The sequence below is a fragment of the Syngnathoides biaculeatus genome, chromosome 3, assembly GCF_019802595.1.
Source record: "Syngnathoides biaculeatus isolate LvHL_M chromosome 3, ASM1980259v1, whole genome shotgun sequence".
In the NCBI taxonomy this organism is placed as follows: domain Eukaryota; kingdom Metazoa; phylum Chordata; class Actinopteri; order Syngnathiformes; family Syngnathidae; genus Syngnathoides; species Syngnathoides biaculeatus.
In genome coordinates this window covers 6,315,604-6,333,824 of record NC_084642.1, presented here as the reverse complement: position 1 = coordinate 6,333,824, position 18,221 = coordinate 6,315,604, and the positions used below count along the sequence as shown (strand labels likewise).

General features: G+C 44.6%; 1 protein-coding gene across 1 annotated transcript in view; it reads right to left on the bottom strand.

Moving 5' to 3' along the window:
* Window positions 1–2,666: 2,666 nt before the first annotated feature.
* ly75 (lymphocyte antigen 75) overlaps window positions 2,667–18,221 on the bottom strand; it is a 38,781-nt gene continuing 23,226 nt past the window's right edge. Inside the window, exons 16-35 of the mRNA XM_061813905.1 lie at window positions 17,936–18,059; window positions 17,532–17,567; window positions 16,329–16,498; window positions 16,102–16,169; window positions 15,948–16,024; window positions 15,175–15,311; window positions 12,407–12,515; window positions 12,093–12,253; window positions 11,419–11,548; window positions 11,071–11,291; window positions 9,060–9,222; window positions 8,752–8,916; window positions 8,556–8,675; window positions 7,554–7,745; window positions 7,214–7,440; window positions 5,804–6,011; window positions 4,688–4,849; window positions 4,490–4,606; window positions 4,107–4,283; window positions 2,667–3,262 (exon numbers count right to left, since the gene is read on the bottom strand). Coding sequence (XP_061669889.1) covers window positions 3,087–3,262; window positions 4,107–4,283; window positions 4,490–4,606; window positions 4,688–4,849; window positions 5,804–6,011; window positions 7,214–7,440; window positions 7,554–7,745; window positions 8,556–8,675; window positions 8,752–8,916; window positions 9,060–9,222; window positions 11,071–11,291; window positions 11,419–11,548; window positions 12,093–12,253; window positions 12,407–12,515; window positions 15,175–15,311; window positions 15,948–16,024; window positions 16,102–16,169; window positions 16,329–16,498; window positions 17,532–17,567; window positions 17,936–18,059 — 2,940 coding nt within the window. The 3' untranslated portion in view covers window positions 2,667–3,086. The remainder of the gene's footprint in view (window positions 3,263–4,106; window positions 4,284–4,489; window positions 4,607–4,687; window positions 4,850–5,803; window positions 6,012–7,213; window positions 7,441–7,553; window positions 7,746–8,555; window positions 8,676–8,751; window positions 8,917–9,059; window positions 9,223–11,070; window positions 11,292–11,418; window positions 11,549–12,092; window positions 12,254–12,406; window positions 12,516–15,174; window positions 15,312–15,947; window positions 16,025–16,101; window positions 16,170–16,328; window positions 16,499–17,531; window positions 17,568–17,935; window positions 18,060–18,221) is intronic.

Below are 18,221 nucleotides of genomic sequence, written 5' to 3'. Positions count from 1 at the left end.
GACTCAGCCGGTCTCAGAACGTGCTCAAAATCGGTTGTAGCGGAGACTGGAAGGGTCACAGAAAGGCAGACGTGAACGTCCAATGGAAATAATCCCGCCTGTGAATTTTGGAGTTAAACCAAAGCAAGTTAAAGTCCAACTGACATATTGTAATGAAAAAAAAATACATCGTATTTCAATATTCACTTCAGTGTTTGTACGAAAAAATATGAGCGGCGAACGCATCATCCAAGTGGTAGCCATATTGCCCGCTACGTCATCATCAGATGTCACGCTGGGACAGTCGCCGTGAAGACTCTATGCCACCGCCTATGGGAGACCAACAGATTTTTGGAATTTTCTGACACAGAAGCTCTTTTCCAAGAAGAGAAGATCTCAATCGAGTGAAGTGACCGGAGCCATATTTAAGATGATATGCGGATCACTTCTAACAAGACTCTCCAACAGTATGTTTGACACTATGTAGCGTATTCAGCCGGATGGCAATGCATATATGTATTTTTAGTAGCTGTATACACACACCTACCTGTCATTTGGTACCCACGCAGCTCTCGTTCTTTGCACCTGTGCAATCCATTTTTCACGACGAAGCAGGTGTTTTGGAAAAGTGTGAAGAGTGAATCCATTCTCCCGGCATTTTGGCTAACACAAAGTAGCAAAAGAGCTACCTTCCTGCATGTAAAACTGGTATAAACACACGAACCCGGCCTGAGTATACGTCTGCTGATAACGTCACTTCCTGCTTCTTGTCGAAAACAAAACCCTCGAGGATTTTCATGGCGGGAGTTACAAAAAGCTGTACACGTCAAAATCATATTTTGTGGTGGGGGAAAAAAAACAGGTGGCTCCAAGCTGGTTGCTTTTTTTCCCATGCTTTTAGTGTCAGATGGACTTTTAAGCATCAGGGACTAAAACCCTGAAAGGTCATTTAAAAGTTTCAATGTGGAATAAAATTCACCAATTTTGGGTAAATGGCAGATTTTTTTTTTTTTTTTTTTTTTTGTGTGTGAAATTTTTACCCCAAGCAAAATATCCAACTTTTAGAGTAAGTTTCTTTCAGCTTGTCCCGTTGCATAACATCTCAGATGAACACTCACATTTGTCTGGTACAGTTTTTAAGCCGGGCGCCCTTCTTGACAACCCCAGTGGGATGCGAACCCACAACCCGTTTCCCAAACCAGTGCTCTAACCACTGAGCTATGGAACCTCCACGCAATGGTGTAAAATATACCCACGAATGAAATTAGCCTGGTGGGTCCCTTCCTGTATCTAATTGCAATGAAAATCCAGACAAATATTACAAGAAGACTTTATTAGTTGTTGTACTTAATTTGACCTGATTTTAAGAAGGAAAAAAAAAAAGTCAGCTTTAGACCTTAACACAAATGTTTATTAACCAAAGTTTAAAAAAAAAAAAAATTGTTCTGACATTCAATAGAAACAAAGCGTCTTTGGTTTCCAAGGCAAACATCAGCTATGTACAAATCACGTCCAGCAAACATGCACGTGCGTGTCTTCAAACAATTTTGCTGTTAAAGTGCGTTCTTGCTCAGTAGTCGGAAGTCCGTGGAAAAGCCAGAGCGGCCAAAGCAGCGGATAGAAACGTGGTCCTGGCTTCACCGGAGGTCAACTATGCTACCGCGCTCCCCATGAATTATGAAAACGCATTATTATTGGTTGCGGCTCATTGACGTGTCCTGACCAAAGTAAAAAAAAAAAAATTTCCAGTGACGTGACGGCTCCTGATTTGTTTCAAGGCATCCGAAAGGCACAATGAGACAATTTTCTCTTCCCTCCCCCCATCTTATTTAAAACATAACATAAAATAATTTCTTTCCTTCAAGTTCTTGACAAAAAAAAAATAAAATAAATTCTCAAAACTGAGCGATCTTTAGTGCAATCAAACCTGCTCGGGAAGTGAAGCGACATTTTGTTATTCAAACTAAAAAAAAAAAAATGGGGCCACATTTTCAGGAAGATAAAAGCCACATCCAAACAATGTAGTACGAAGTACAGTGAACCTCTGCTATCCATCTGTTTTCTTTCACCGCTTATCCTCACTAGGGTCACGGGGAGTGCCGGAGCCTATCCCAGCAGTCAACGGCCAGGAGGCGGGAGAACACCCTGAAATGGTTGCCAGCCAATCGCAGGGCACGTATAGACAAACAGTCGCACTCACAATCACACCTTTGGGCAATTTAGAGAGTCCAATTTTTGGGATGTGGGAGGAAACCGGAGAAAAGCCACGCAGGCACGGGGAGAACATGCAAACTCCACACAGGCGGGTCCGGGATTGAATCCAGGACCTCAGAACTGGAACAAAATACATCCATCCGTCCATTTTCTTTGCCGCTTATCCTCATGAGGGTCGCGGGAAGTGCTGGAGCCTATCCCAGCTGTCGACGGGCAGGAGGCTTGGGACACCCTGAACTGGTCGCCAGCCAATCGCAGGGCACATGGAGAAAAACAGCCGCAATCACATTCACACCGAGTGGCAATTTAGACTGTCCAATGAACGTTGTTTTTTGGATGTGGGAGAAACTGGTGTGTGCCCACCCCGAGAAAAGCCACGCAGGCACAGGGACAACATGCAAACTCCACAAAGGCGGTGCCGGGATCGAACCCGGGTCCTCAGAACTGTGAGGCCAACGCTTTACCATCCGGAGTCAGTATCTGTTTGTTTATTTATTTTTTCAAACAAGGTATGTGTTTATATATTTCATACTTTTCCTGTTTCTCCAGGAAGCACTGAGGTCTCCCGGATGTAAACGCTCAAGTTCCCCGTACTCCTCTTTAACGGCGTTTCCTACCCCGGCAAAACCAAACGGCCGTCGTCTCCATTTCAGCCAATCAAAAGCTCCGACGTACTTCCGTCACCAAAGATTGTTTTTGTTCATATCGCTGCTGCGATAGCTGCGAGGTTCACTGTACTTTTTGCACATTTGAAATCAAATCACATTTACGCTCTTCATCGAAGCAGGTGGGAGACTTGATAAGATAAATAAATACATGACTTAAAAGGGGCGGGGCGCCGTCGGCCCCAAATCACCCCCCCCCCCACTTTGAGGCGACCCCTCCGGCGCGGCTCAGTCGCCTTCTGTGAGGATGCTGGTGGTGTCCGTCTGGTCCGTAGTCCTCTTGTAGCGGACCGAAGAGGAGAAGTGGTCCCGCTTCTTTTTGTACACGATGAAGGCCGCGGCTAGCGCCAGAGCGAGGACGGCCACCGCGAAGAAGACCACCGCCACGGGAGAACCAAACGACTCTGCGAGAACGCAATGGATGGGGGGGGGGGGGGGGGGGGGAGTGGACCGCCGCCGGGTCACGTGACTTTTCACACAGAAGTGGCACAAGTACTCACATCCTAAGTGACTTTTACCAGTAGGTTAGCACTTTGCAACTGTGCTACCGTGTCGCGGCTGTGTTACTGCCGTGTCTCAGTGATTTTTACCGGTATGTTTTTTTTTTTTTTTTTTTTTAACTGGCCCTGTTAGCACTGTGCTAGCGTGTCGCTGCTGTGTTACTGGCGCGTCTCAGATGAACACTCATATTTCTTTGGCGGATCCCCTTCCTGGCGCAACCTAACTTAAGCTAAGCTAAGGTATTAAAAGTCTTTCTGTGCTTTGTAAATATCTCGTGTTTCAACGTGGGCACGAGCGGCTTTTCCACAGATGCGGCTTGTGTAGTACGTACCAAATGGTATTTCCTGTATCAGGTGCGCTCTTCATTTCTCATAAATATCCATTTTTAGGACAGGGCAACTCACTCAAGCGCAGCACTACAGTATGTTATTGAGCCCAGTTTTTAAACAAGATGAACAAAAATGGCCTGAAAAATCAACAGTATAGTAAGAAAGTAGCGTAATTTCTGGCCTACGAGCCGTGACTTTTTTCACAAGCTTTCAACCCTGCAGCTTATGCCGTGCTATCGTTAGTGCGGCGCTAGCGTTAGCGCACCTGCCTATAAGCCTTGGTATACAGAAAGAGTTTAACGCTAGCCCCGCGCTAACGCCAGCGCCGCGCTCGTGTTAAACTCTTGCGTACCGATGATTATAACCAGTTGCGCTCGGTAGGTTGGGAGTTACGCTCTTTGTGGCCGGCGGCACTCACCGGCGTCGGTTTGGCAGACGACGCGACTGAGGCTCCCGTCGCAGCTGACGACGCCCCAGCTGCCGCCGTCCAGGACGGCGCACGGGGCCTCGTCCCGCTTCCCCGCGCTCAGCAGGGCGCCCGACTTCCAGTTGGTGTAGGACAGCACCGAACCGTCCTCCCAGGCCGTTGGGGCGCCTGCGTGGATCAGAAACGGCTTCACGTGGAATGTCCGTACAAACGTACGCTGCGATCGGACTGACGTTTCTATTTCTGCGTGTGGGCCTTTTGTTGTGTTTCATTCGTCTACTAAAATTCAATCGCATTTGAAAAATCTCTGCGTCTTACCTACTTCACTTGTACACAAGACCTAAAGTGGAAAATTTCCGCAGGCGTCCGCTTACCTTGCGCGTCGAGGCCGACGCCGAGCCACACCCGGCTGGTGATGAGCGGGTCGTCCGTTATATACTTGGCCACGAAGTCGTTCTCCTCTTTGCTTTTCACCGACAGCAGTTGAGCGTCTGGCGAGACACGACCGCGCACGATGACGACCGGAAGGTGATTTTCTAAAATCGGGTTTTTCCCCCCCGCGTGGAACTGACCCAGGTCCTGACAGATGCGCTTGGCCCGCCGCATGTCGTAGACGCTGTAGTTGTAGAAGCTCATGTCGAAGGCGTAGCAGCGGCCCTCGTGCTGCACCCACTTGGACGTGCCGTTGCTCTGAGGGCACTTGTTGGTCTTGGCCGTCGCCTGCAACTTGGCTCCTGGGGCCGGATCAAATTCAACATTTTCTTTTGCCGCTTATCCTCACAAGGGTTGCGGGGAGTGCTGGAGCCTATCCCAGCTGTCGCCGGGCACACCCTGAACTGCGGGGCATGTCGAGACAAACAGCCACACTCACAATCACACCTAGGGGCAGTTTAGGGTGTCCAGTTAATGTCGCATGTTTTTGGGGATGTGGGAGGAAACCGGAGCGCCCACCTGGAGAAAACCCACACAGGTACGGGCAGAACATGCAAACCCCACACAGGCGGGTCCGGGATTGAACCCGGGACCTCAGAACTGTGAGGCCAACGCTTTACTCGCTGAAACCACCGTGCCGCTCAACATTTTTCAAAAACAGCAAATTCATCTGATGCACTTCCACTCAATCAAAGCATCTTTTTCGATTAGATAGAGCTATGGCCTGACCAGTTGAAGCTCCTCCACTCAGTTCAACATACCTATAGGCGCTAGGTGTTTTTTAAATTTTTATTTTTATTTTAAAAGATGTGACAGCGCCTTTGCCTGCGCATAAAAACAGCGACTAAGCAACTTCTGGATGTTTCTGTCAAATATCTGCAAATTCACAAAAGGTTGAACTATGATTATGATGTGCTCATGTGTAAAAATGTATTTGTATTTTGCATTTGTTTGTTTATGAATGTTAGCGAATTTTATTGTTATTTTTATTCACATTTCTGAGCTCGTTTTTTTTTTATGTATGCAGATTTAAGCTATACTTTCCCTCTCAAATTTCTGATGTACAATATTTTAATCAAAATTTATTTTTGCCACATTTCTAAAAATCATTGTTCTCTTATGAACATGTATGAATTTATTCTGTAATTTTTTTTTTCCATGTCATTTTTTGCTTTTTGCTTTGTAGTTATTTATATGAGAAAAGAATTTGATCTACATGCATATAATAATCAGTCTTTGAAAGTACTCCGCCTTACTCTGGGATGGGGTGCTGATGTTGGCGGTGTAGCAGACGGCGCCATCGATCAGCGAGCGGCAGCCGGTCCGCACCCAGGCGCCGGAGGGCGTCACCGTGACGCAGCCCGTCTCTCCCTCGTCGGCGCTGGAGCCCTCCAGAGACTGCGAGATGTCCACTTTGTACTGGTACCCGGTCCCGTCGGACCACTCGTAGGTCTCCCCCCCGGCCTACGCGGAAACACAACAAATCGCCCGGTTAGTGTCGGAAGTGAATACATGAAACAAAAATAAAAATAAAGATAGTTATTGTGCATTTTCGGCTTTCCTCCCACTCCCCCCCCAAAATGCACTAATTGGAGATTAAAATGAATTGCCAGTAGGTGCAATTGTGAGTGCGAATGCTTGTTTGTCTCCATGTGCCCTGCAATTGGCTGGCGACCATCTCAGGATGACCCCGCCTCCTGCCCGTTGATAACTGGGATAGGCCCCGGCACACCCCGCGACCCTTGTGAGGAAAAGCAGCAAAAGAAGATGGATGGAGAGATTCAATCACAACTTCTGTTGCATCAATACAGGCAATTGCAATTCATTAATCTAATCAATATGCTCATGTATCTCTAATATGTTTTTAAAATTCAATAGCACAAAAATTGTTTTTTCATGTATCTATCTGTATTTCTGTATCATTAAGGATTTTGAATAACGTAATTTCCGGCCTATAAGCCGCGACTTTTTTCCACACGCTTTCAACCCTGCGGTTTATGCAGTGATGCGGCTAACTTGTGCATTTTTTTTTTAACGGCCACAAGGGGGCACTCGAGCAGAAAAGGTAAGAGTGAAACCGGTGGAACATATGTGCCGAGGAAGTGACTTTTACCGGTCCGGCCCTGTTAGCGCTGCGCTAGCGTGTTACTGCTGGGTCTCAGTGATGTTTTTTTTTTAAACCGGCCCTGTTATCGCGGTGGCACTAGCGTTAGCGCTGCGCTAGTGTTAGCATTAGCGCAGTGGCGCTAAAGTTAAACTCTCTCTGTATGTGAGTTTCAATGTGGGCATTTGCGTGGCATTTGTCTCAGTGATTTTTACCAGTATGTTTTCCGGCCCTGTTAGCGCGGCGCTAGTGTTAGTATTAGCTCGGCGGCACTAGTGTTAGCACAGCGGTGCTAGCGTTAAACTCTTTGTGTACCATCTTTTTTTTGCAAATACCTTGTGTTTCAATGTCGGTTTCAATGTGGGCTTTTACACGGCTGCAGTGTATGTATGTACCAAATGGTATTTCCTTTACAAATGAACTGCGTGAGGCTTATAACCAGGTGCTCTCTGAAGGCCGGGAATTACGGTAGTTGTTTCATCCGTTACGATTAAACTTCATCTCCATTTTAAAAGTCAACTGTGACCCCCCCCCCCCCCCCCCTCGGTCCCTGCCGGGCTACCTCCTGCTTGGACAGGCCAATCCAAAGCGGGAAGCCGTCGGTCTTCGCGAGGAGCTTGACGTGCGCACTCTGCCGCGCGTCGTGCACGCTGGCCAGGTGACCTCCACGCCGAGCGCACTCCTCCAGAGCCCGGTACCAAGTCAGCCCGCGTCGCGTCACCACCTCGTAGCTTAAATTGCCAAACTGCTGAAAGTCCCTGGTGGACTTGGAGTACTCCTGTTTTGGTTCTAAGGACACAAGACAGAAGAAGCAAAAAAAAAAAAAAAAAAAAAAAAGCTCATGATCACTTTGTTTTTTTTTTTTTAAATGACACAGACAGTACTAGTTAGGCAGCACAAACCTTTATCTAGTTTACAGGCGACGATGGCTCTTTGCTTGAACTCGGGGAACAACATTTGGTTTGTGATCAGGACCCATTTGCCTTGGAGACTGAGACCTGCCATGAAGTCGCCGGCGACCTCCGGCCTGCCGTCCCTCCAGTTGGAATATTGGACGTTTGTGCCGTCGTACCACTTCAGCTGGTTCCCACCGGCTGAAAACGCATTTTAGCAAAAGAACGGACCACACCAAAGACATGGAAAAGGTGTCAAAAAAAGTTAGTTCATTTTGTATTATGAAAAATATCAACACGGTTCCGTCGCTAACATTAACATAACATTAACATCCGTAAACTAGTTAGATCATTCCAGCCGGATTCCGTGATTAATACAAGATGTACAGTGATGCCTCGGTTCTCGACCGCAATCCGTTCCAGAAAACGGTTTGAAAAGCGAATTATTCGAAAACCAAATCGATGTTTTCCATTACAATGAATGGAAAAAGAAATAATGCGTTCCACCCTAAAAAATTAGGCTTTTTAAAAGCATTTTTAAGTTTTTCTTGATAATAAACTGCTTAGTAGAAATACATGTATAGTTTATATACTTTATATATTAAAATAATTTGAGAAATATGTGTATTTTTTTGCTTAGAATCTATGCTTTAGAAGTAATTTTTTCGTATCGACATTGAAGTGAATAATGTTATGTGTATTTTTCATTACAATATCTATTTAATAATAATAATAGTAAAATTTTATTTAGTTTAAATTATACATTATAAATTAAATTTAATTTATAATGTTTATCGGCATGACACTTCACCTTTAAATGTCAAATGTAACTCATGCAGACAACTGACAAACGGTAGTATGATTTGTTTGAATTCTGCATCACAATAAAAAATAAGATGCATTATTATCAGGGTAATGGTATCATTTTTGAAATCTCTTTTGAGGACGGAGGTCTACGTAAAGTTGCGGCCCGACCGGGAGCAGGACTACGAAACGGATCCAAACACCCACTCGTGTTCTTGTACAGGCCGAGCCACACGAACTGCACCAAGTTTTGAAACGGTAGAAGTTGCTGCCTGATGAACTCGTTCTCCTCGGCGTTCCGGACGGTCAGAATGTCGGCGCCTTCGTCTGCAACGCAAAGAAGCTCGTCAGGAGCCGCACGTGAAGCCGAGCGGGAGACAATTTAAACGATCCGGCTTCTCACGAAGGTTGACGCAGGTTTGGCGGACCGGGCCTTGGTCCACCCGCTGCCATCTGGATGCGGCCAGCTGGAAGGCGTAGCAGTTGTTCTTGAAGGGGATCCAGTTTGGCCCGTTGATTTTGTGGGGGCACTTCACTGCAACGTCCTCCGCTGGGGTTATGATTTCTTCTGAAATTCAGAATTGAGGGGATATTTTACTTACCGAGTTGGTCTTTTGATTGAATTTGAATTAAACTTCCCCAGGCAGAGGAATTTAGATTTTTTTTTTTTTCTTTCTTTTCAAACGGGAGAAGGCAGAAATCCTCACTCACTGTGCGGTCGGTGGCAGATGGCGCCGCCGAGCTCCTGCTCACACTCGGTGGCTTTCCAGAAGCCGTCGGTGTCCAGGTAGACGCAGGAGCCTGCGGTGACCTCGGAAGACCACCGACTGAAGACGGTGTGACTGTGGTCCGTCCAGCGGTAGTGGATCCCATCCTGCGTGGCAAACAACTTTTGAGCGTTTCGTTGCCTCCATCCACGTCACTGACCAATCAGAGGCCAGAGATCTGCATAGACCAAAGCCCGTTTTTGCTCCCGCCATTTTCTCTGACAACATTGAATGGTCCAGTATAGGTTTAGTTAGCGTTTTATATAAGAGGTGTAGTCACGGACTTTGTAATAGTGACGACAGGTATCCTGAAAGGCTAGTTGGTGGAGTTCGATTCGTACCCTTTCCAAAACCGAAGACCCAGTACGCAAAATGCCGTCGATGGATCAAACTTTGTGGAAGACCGCATCATCAACTAAATCCATCTAATATCAACCGGAACACATATGTTTGCACGAAGGTATGCCCTATATTTGATTTTCAATAGATGTCTCGTATGTCTTCGCTAGCATAACACTGCTGCGTGTTACTTATTCTTTGTTGAGCGATATTTAGCGATGATCGGACTGCACAAACGTATTGATTTCTTGCTGGCTCACGGCCGAAGCTTAACCAGACTGTGTTTGCACGAAGATATGCCCTAAATTTGATTTTTAATCCACGTCTCGTATAAATGAATGAGACGTTCTGCGCTAGCATAACATTGCTACGTGTGAATGATTGAATGAAATCAGAAGCATGGAGTCTGTCTCAGTTCAGAATGTATTGTATTGTATTTGCCATTTTTACTGTTTGTCTTACGTGAGCGCACGTGGCGTGACGTCACTTCAGGAGGCGTGGTTAAGTGCCCTGTACGGAGGGGTCACTTCCGAAGGCTACTACTGCATGAGATGTGTACTAGTTAGACTTAACACTGTTACTATTGCAGCCCACTAGTATACTACTGTGTACACAAGTAGGCCATGTGACACTAGTCATGGACAAAACGTTATCCGTAAGACATTAATTCTAGTTGTGCAACTCGCTGTTCTACTGGTGCACTGATTTGTCTTCGTAGTGAAAACAAAAAGCATACTAGTAACCTTAACCTATTCATGGGCAGGGTGGGAATTTTTTGCCTTATTGAGATAAAAAAAAAAAAAAATCAAGGAAATAACACTTCTTTTTCGTTTATGGTTTAAGTTATATGATAACTTTACCAATTTGTAATCTCGTCCCAAAAATGGGACGCTGCCTGCGAGAGGGTACTTGGGTTTTCTTAGTTGATCGTACCAAAAACCAGAATCAGAATAAAACACTTAAATATCTTGATATACTGAAGGATATGTGTGAAAATCGTGATGTCCCAAAAATGGGACGCTGCCCACGAATGGGTTAAGTTGGATATCATACTCACGAGTAAAACAAATCAGTGCACTCGTAGAATAACTGTCTTACTAGCAAGGTTATTTTTCCACTAATCCCCTACACTACTTTGTCACATTTTGAATACATGAAGGACAACTCTGGTATGCTAGTAGGAGAACTATGTTACTAGTGAGGCAAAACTGTTTACTAATTGTTATATGCTACTCATTACTATTGCTAGAGAATGGGATTGTTAACTAGTAGAATTTTACAATGTCACTCGTAGTAACTGTAGCACACATTTGTCAGCTAATGCCAAGTTTTGCCTCACGGGTCAAATGTGTTACTAGTAGGCCAAATTTGTCCCTCGAGTGAGGAAAAAATGAGCGTACTACCATGTGTAGAATCGCTCAATGTGCCGGGGGTCATGTTGGGAACTGTTATTTACACGATGGTCCGGTCCAATTGGGTTAGAGCGTGTAGCGCCGTGTGCAGTGTTCTTTATAAATCCATTAATCGATATCAGTGATATTGATATATTTCAGCACTTAGCTGATATCCGGCTTAAGGCGAGCCTAAATCGCACGATTGGGCACACACACACGTACGTCTTGACTGACGAGGCCGATCCACATGGGCGTACGCGCCCGGCTCACATGCACAGTGAGCGCTGACTGGATGAAGGTGTCGTCCACGCTCGCCAGATCCATGTCCAGTTTCATGCACTCCGCCGAGGCTTCGGACCAGGTGAGGTTCCGGACAAGTAGCCGGAAGGTGTGGTTGTTGACCTGGAAGGGGTCCGACGTGACGGATGGCTCCTCCGGTACATCTGAAGTGACAAGAGCGCTAAGGTGAGGATGCAGAACGAGAAAGCAAACTACAATGTAGCGCAGACGCGTTTGCGAGTGAGAGGACGCGAGTTCAAATAACGTAAGTGCAACGAAGAAGTCAGGTACCAGCATAATGTTGGCAAAGGGCTCCGTATTGATACTGGCTGCAGGCGGTGTAGTCCCAGGTACCAATCACAGCTGAATTATGGTTATTGACTAAATACACACACAAACCCAAATCGTCTGGCTCTTGCGACTGTAATGAGAAAATACACATTTAGAACATTTGCAGATGAGTCCACAAAACAGAGAAACAAATTGAGGACTACAACACTGGAATAATATACACACTCTCGCTTTTATATCCTAGAACTGTGATTCTCAAAAGTGTGGTACAACTAGTGGTACGCCAGCTCTCTTTAGTGGTAGTAGTGGTAAGCGGAAAAAAAAAAATCATACCCTATTCAATGGCCAAATTGTCGTTTCCCACAGAAGTTTTCATGTATGTGATTGGGAATTGAATTCATGTTATTGAAACGCTGTTGAGAAAAAATTTAATCTCACTCTTACCTTTTCCGCTCGAGTGCCCCCTTGCGGCCGTTAGAAAAAAAAAATGCACAAATTAGCCGCCTCACTGCATAAACCGCAGTGTTGAAAGTGTGTGAAAAAAGTCGCGGCTTATAGGAAAGAAATTACAGTACTGTAAAATGAAAAATTGCGAATGTGTGTCTTAAAGTGAAATGCTACTCAGCCCCCCCCACGCAATTATCTTAAAACCAATCGGAATTAAAATCACTCACATAGACTTTTATGTCCTTGTGCATTCCAACGAGCAGCGGATGGAAATTGACGTAATTCACCGGCGACCTGTCCAACCATTCCATTTTGTAGAGTTTGTGTTTGAGACCAATCCAAATGCCTCCCATGTTCTTCATTCTTGGCAACAGGCTGGTGATGAAGTCTAAATGCAAAAAAAGGGAGCTGGAGCACTTTATGTGTTTTCAGTGCAAGGGACACAATCTGCTTAAGATAAAGAACTCTGGAGAGCAAGATGTTATCTTAATTTTTTTTATTTTCATTTTTTAACAGTCTGGCTTGCAAATGAAGGAATTACCTTGCTCCACTTGGTCCGCTATGGTGACCAGGGTTCCCCTCACTGACAGGCACACCTCATTGGCGGTCTTGAATGACACTGGCTTCGCGTTCTGGAGCAGTGTGTAGCACTAGGAAAAAATAAAATAAAATAAAATTATATATATATATATATATATATATATATATATAGTACGGCATCAGCTATCACACCAAAATAATTGTTTGTGGAGTCTGTCTAGAATGTTGCCCACGCATCCACAACACAGTTCACATCGGACGCCACTAAACGTTTCTTTCTTTGTCATTTGTAAAGCAAATCAAATCTGTTCAATAATTGCGATTCTTTACTTTTTACAGATATTACAAGGATTTAGTTATTTCTCCAAATTCTTCTTCTTCTTCTTTTCCTTTCGGCTTGTCCCGTTAGGGGTCGCCACAGCGTGTCATCTTTTGCCATCTTAGCCCATCTCCTGCATCTTCCTCTCTAACCCCAACTGCCCTCATGTCTTCCCTCACCACTTCCATAAACCTTCTCTTTGGTCTTCCTCTCGCTCTTTTGCCTGGGAGCTCCATCCTCAGCACCCTTCTACCAATATACTCACTCTCTCGCCTCTGGAAATGTCCAAACCGTCTAAGTCTGCTCTCTCGAATCTTGTCTCCAAAACATCCAGCTTTGGCCGTCCCTCGAATGAGCTCATTTCTAATCCTATCCAACCTGCTCACTCCGAGCGAGAACCTCAACATCTTCATTTCCGCCGCCTCCAGTTCAGCTTCCTGTTGTTTCTTCAGTGCCACCGTCTCTAATCCGTACATCATGGCCGGCCTCACCACTGTTTTGTAAACTTTGCCCTTCATCCTAGCAGACACTCTTCTGTCACATAACACACCAGACACCTTTCGCCAGCTGTTCCAACCTGCTTGGACCCGTTTCTTCACTTCCTGACCACACTCTCCATTGCTCTGTATTGTTGACCCCAAGTATTTGAAGTCGTCCACCCTCGCTATCTCTTCTCCCTGTAGCCTCACTCTTCCCCCTCTACTTTTCTCATTCACGCACATATATTCTGTTTTACTTCGGCTAATCTTCATTCCTCTCCTTTCCAGTGCATGTCTCCATCTTTCCAATTGTTCCTCTGCATGCTCCCTGCTTTCACTGCATATGACAATATCATCTGCGAACATCATGGTCCAAGGGGATTCCAGTCTAACCTCATCTGCCAGCCTATCCATTACCACTGCAAACAGGAAGGGGCTCAGAGCTGATCCCTGATGCAGTCCCACCTCCACCTTAAATTCTTCTGTCACACCTAAGGCACACCTCACCATTCTCCGTTCTGCTGCCATCATACATGTCCTGTACTATTTTAACATACTTCTCTGCCACACCAGACTTACGCATGCAGTACCACAGTTCCTCTCTTGGTACTCTGTCATAGGCTTTCTCTAGATCCACAAAGACGCAATGTAGCTCCTTCTGACCTTCTCTGTACTTTTCCACGAGCATCCTCAAGGCAAATAATGCATCTGTGGTACTCTTTCTAGTCATGAAAGCATACTGTTGCTCGCAGATACTTTTGTCTGTCCTGAGTCTAGCCTCCACTACTCTTTCCCATAACTTCATTGTGTGGCTCATCAACTTTATTCCTCTGTAGTTCCCACAGCTCTGAACATCGCCTTTGTTCTTAAAAATGGGAACTAGAACATTTTTCCTCCATTCTTCAGGCATCTTTTCGCCCGCTAGTATTCTGTTGAATAAGTTGGTCAAAAACTCCACAGCCATCTCTCCAAATTGCTTCCATACCTCTACCGGTATGTCATCAGGACCAACTGCCTTTCCATTTTTCATCCTTTGTAGTGCCTTTCTGACTTCCCCCTTAGTTCTTTCTCCAAATTCCATAACATAAATTGAATAGTACGTATACTGGATTTGAATGTCGCTATTTTCCACGATTTCGGATTTTAAACTGAATTTGTTGTGGATAACCTGTAAGAATGAAATGCAGGCGTAATCGTGTATAGGTAATACATTTATTTGATTTCCATTTTTTTTTTTTTTTTTTTTGAAGACCGGTGATAAAAATGGGTTGGACATCCCTGAACGAGGCGGACATTTGTGAATGGAGTCCACCACTATCATGCCAGAATCACAGAAACCATCAATACTACGTGCATATAGAAAAAATAATTTACAATGCCGAACCATTCTGGAAAAGTCCAAATTCAAAATGGATTTTTAAGTATGTGATTTTCTCCTCTGTCATTCATTTCGGGTATCAAAAAAATACTTCACATGTATTCATGTCTCCTGTTAGTTAAAGTTGGTTATAACAGTGTTTCCTCTGAGTAACTACCGAGAGGACAAAAAAAATACTTAAGTCAGTGCTCTAACACCGTGAGGATGAAATTGAAATTTTATTTGGTAAAGAAACAATTCTGTTGCTAAGACATTATACAAGTTTAAGTTACAAGGCCAGCACTACTGATCCAAAATTTTTTGAGCAGATTAGACTGACATTGCAACACATTGAGGCTGAACTCTCATTGGACTAAGTAAGTAAAAATTAATAAAATATTCAAATTTCTTTACTGGAAGCAGTGGAGGTATAGAAAAATTACAACATGAAAATGATATAGACTACAATTTTATGGAAGAGAAATTCGATTTAGGTTGTAAGAGCGAGAGAGAAGGCCTTGCTGGCCTCGATCAGCGACTACCGTGCTCAATATCGCCGACAATCTCCTAGCAAGAAAGATGACAGTGACAAGCAGAAATCAGAAGTACCAAACCTTATTTCTGAAGGCCAGGGAGTTATTTCCACATGGCAGGCCTCCGGGATGAGGCTCCAGAGGGTTGTTCTCCACGTAGGTGACGTTGAGCCTTTCACACACAAAGGGCAAGCGCTGCCTGCAACTGTGCTCGTACTCTGCAAATTACAAAATGGAAAAATGCGTTAAACCCATTGCAAAACAAAAAAAGTCTCAATATATTTTTGCACAACTAACAAACCTATTCGTGGGCAACGTCCCATTTTAGGGACATCATGATTTTTACGCATTATATCCCTCAGTGTATCAAAAATATTTAAGTGTTTTAATCAGAAGCCATAATTTGGTATCAGGAGAGGATAACTCATTGGTCAAAGTTAGTATGGAGTTATTTCCCTTTCCTTCCTGAAACTAACATGGCTGCCTCACGTACACATGGAGCGTTTTCCAAGAGAAGAAAAGGAGAAAGGTCAGTATGCAAACAAGTTTGTCTTCAAAATGCGAATCCATCAGTATTATTCATGCATAAGTGTCGTTCTAGAATAAGAATGAATAAACATATCTGTAGTATGTACCACTTTACAGATATGATAACATACCTGTCCCAGTTTTGGGATACTGCCCGCGAGAGGTTGCATCTTTTTTGCCCTTTGTTTTATGCGTTAATCCAAAAAGAATTCAACATTATTTCCTTGATTGTGGCCTGTTAGGAGACTTTTATCTCAATAAAGCAAAAAATTGCCACCCTGCCCACGAATGGGTTAACCGTGTTCATCACAAGCTTGTTTACTCACTTGGATAGGAGCTCTCAGAACTGATGGAGGTGCATCTGCCGAAGAGAACTGAGTAATAGAAGTGTAGCCGCGGTTGCCTACAACACATACACACAGCTACCTTGTCGTCAACTGAAATGCAAAAATGAACCGTGGGTGTGTGTATTCTCCTTACGTCATGGGAAACATCCGCTGAGGATCTCTCAGATTGACCCACCAGCCTTGCTTAGGAGAACTCGACATCTGCTCGGAATCATTTTACGATCAATCCCGCTCGGCTCTTAGCTCATCGACTGCATCGATAGCATTCAGTCTTACGTACAGCGGCGGCGCAGATTTGCGTTGCGCGACCGTAAGAGGTGTTTGCAATCCTAATAGCGTGTCAGCGCGAGGGGCACTTGCCTTTTCTATGTTTTTTTGGATGACTCGGGCAGCAGTGGAGCTCGGCGGGGTCGCCAGCTTGCTGCCGTTCATGTTGCAAAACAGGATGGCCTCCTCAAAAGTCAGGCGAGGCTCATTCACGAACCAGTACTCGCCGCCGTCGACGAAGATGGACGTCTCGTGGTGCGCACCTGAGAAACACAACATACGACAAGACTTCCTGTAGCTGAACTAACTGGTCATCTGGTGGAAAGGTATCATTCAACCCTGCTGGATGCAAACATTTACAGACATCCATGAAAAATAGTTATTCCTGACCGCATGCAGAGGAGTTACAATATCTTAAAGCATGGGTGTCAAACTCAAGGCCCGGGGGCCAGATCCAGCCTGCCGCATGATTTTATGTGGCCCGCGGAGGCAAAAACAACTTCCATGATTTTTGCTAAAATCTGCACCAAAATTTCCCACTGTCATATCCTAAATCAGTGATTCCCCAAACATTAGTGTGCCGTGAGCGCTCTTCAGGTGTGCCGTGGGTGATGTCGTAGTGCTGGAGCCTATCCCAGCTGTCAACGAGCACAAGACGGGGTTACACCCTGAACTGGTTGCCAGCCAATGACAGGGCACATGGAGACAGACAACAGTCTCAATTTAGAGTGTCCAATTAATGCATGTTTTTGGGGGGGATGTGGGAGGAAACCGGAGTGCCCGGAGAAAAAGCAGGCACGGGGAGAACATGCAAACTCAACACAGGTGGGGTCGGGATCAAACCCTCGACATCAGAACTGTGAGGCCTTGTGACGCTTTTCAGCGGATCCACCGTGCCGTTGTAAAAAATATATTTTTGATATATTTAAAGACCTGAATGTGGCAATGACCAAATCAGGGGAAAAAAAAAATCCTCAGCCCGGGGAAGTTTAATTAAAATTTGATTTGAACCAGCGGTCCTTAGAACTGTGAGGCAGAAGATCGAACCAGCTGTCCACTGTTCCGTTAACATACATATTCCTTAACTAGTTCCCAAAAACGAACCAATCCTTCAATTATGTACATTCCTGTTTTGTTTCCATTTACAGTACTGTCATACCAATTCCCATGGAATTTTGCACATCTTTGCAGACTTTTGATTTTAATCCGCATCACGTTTCGACAGTATTTGAAGATGGCAAACGATTAATAGGAACCTACTGTACACCATCAAGGGGGAAAAAAAAAAATCATTACCTGGATTGTACCAGTCTGGATACTTTGGTGTCTTTCCTGTTGGAAAAAAAAAGCAAGGTTCACATTTAAAATCTTTTCGTGAGGTTGAAATGCTGTTTTCAGTTTTCTGGAGGGACACATCGAAAGTCACTTCAATAATAACTTTGGGTCATAGTATTGTCAGATTTATGGATTCATATTTAAAGAACACGAACACTTGGGGGAGTCATCTTTGTCCAGTGACATCATGAGTAGCGTGTACCCATTGAATCAAACTGCTCTTTATGATATACAGCAACGCTCCAATATCAGGGATTTCTATGATATGTTATGAAATATTAAGTACTGTTCGATTCTTCAAGTCAATTTGCTACAATGAGAGCAATTTCATTTCATTGTGGTTTCATATATGTAGGCGGCCTCACCGCGAGGGAGCTGGCAGACCCATTCCAGCCGGGCATCACAGTGAAATGGCGATCCATAGAAAGATGCGGTAAGACGGTCGTGGAGTAAAAACATCAGGAAATCCTTCAAGGTTCTCTTCATCGTCTAAATGAGGGCAGAAATTGTTTGCAGAAATGTCACTGCAGCGAGAATACACAGTGACCACTATGTTGTACCCGGCGATAATAGGACAACTCTAATAAGTTACATTTTTTAAGAACAAAATGGTTTTTTTATGCAGGTATATATTTTTTTATTATTGTTAAA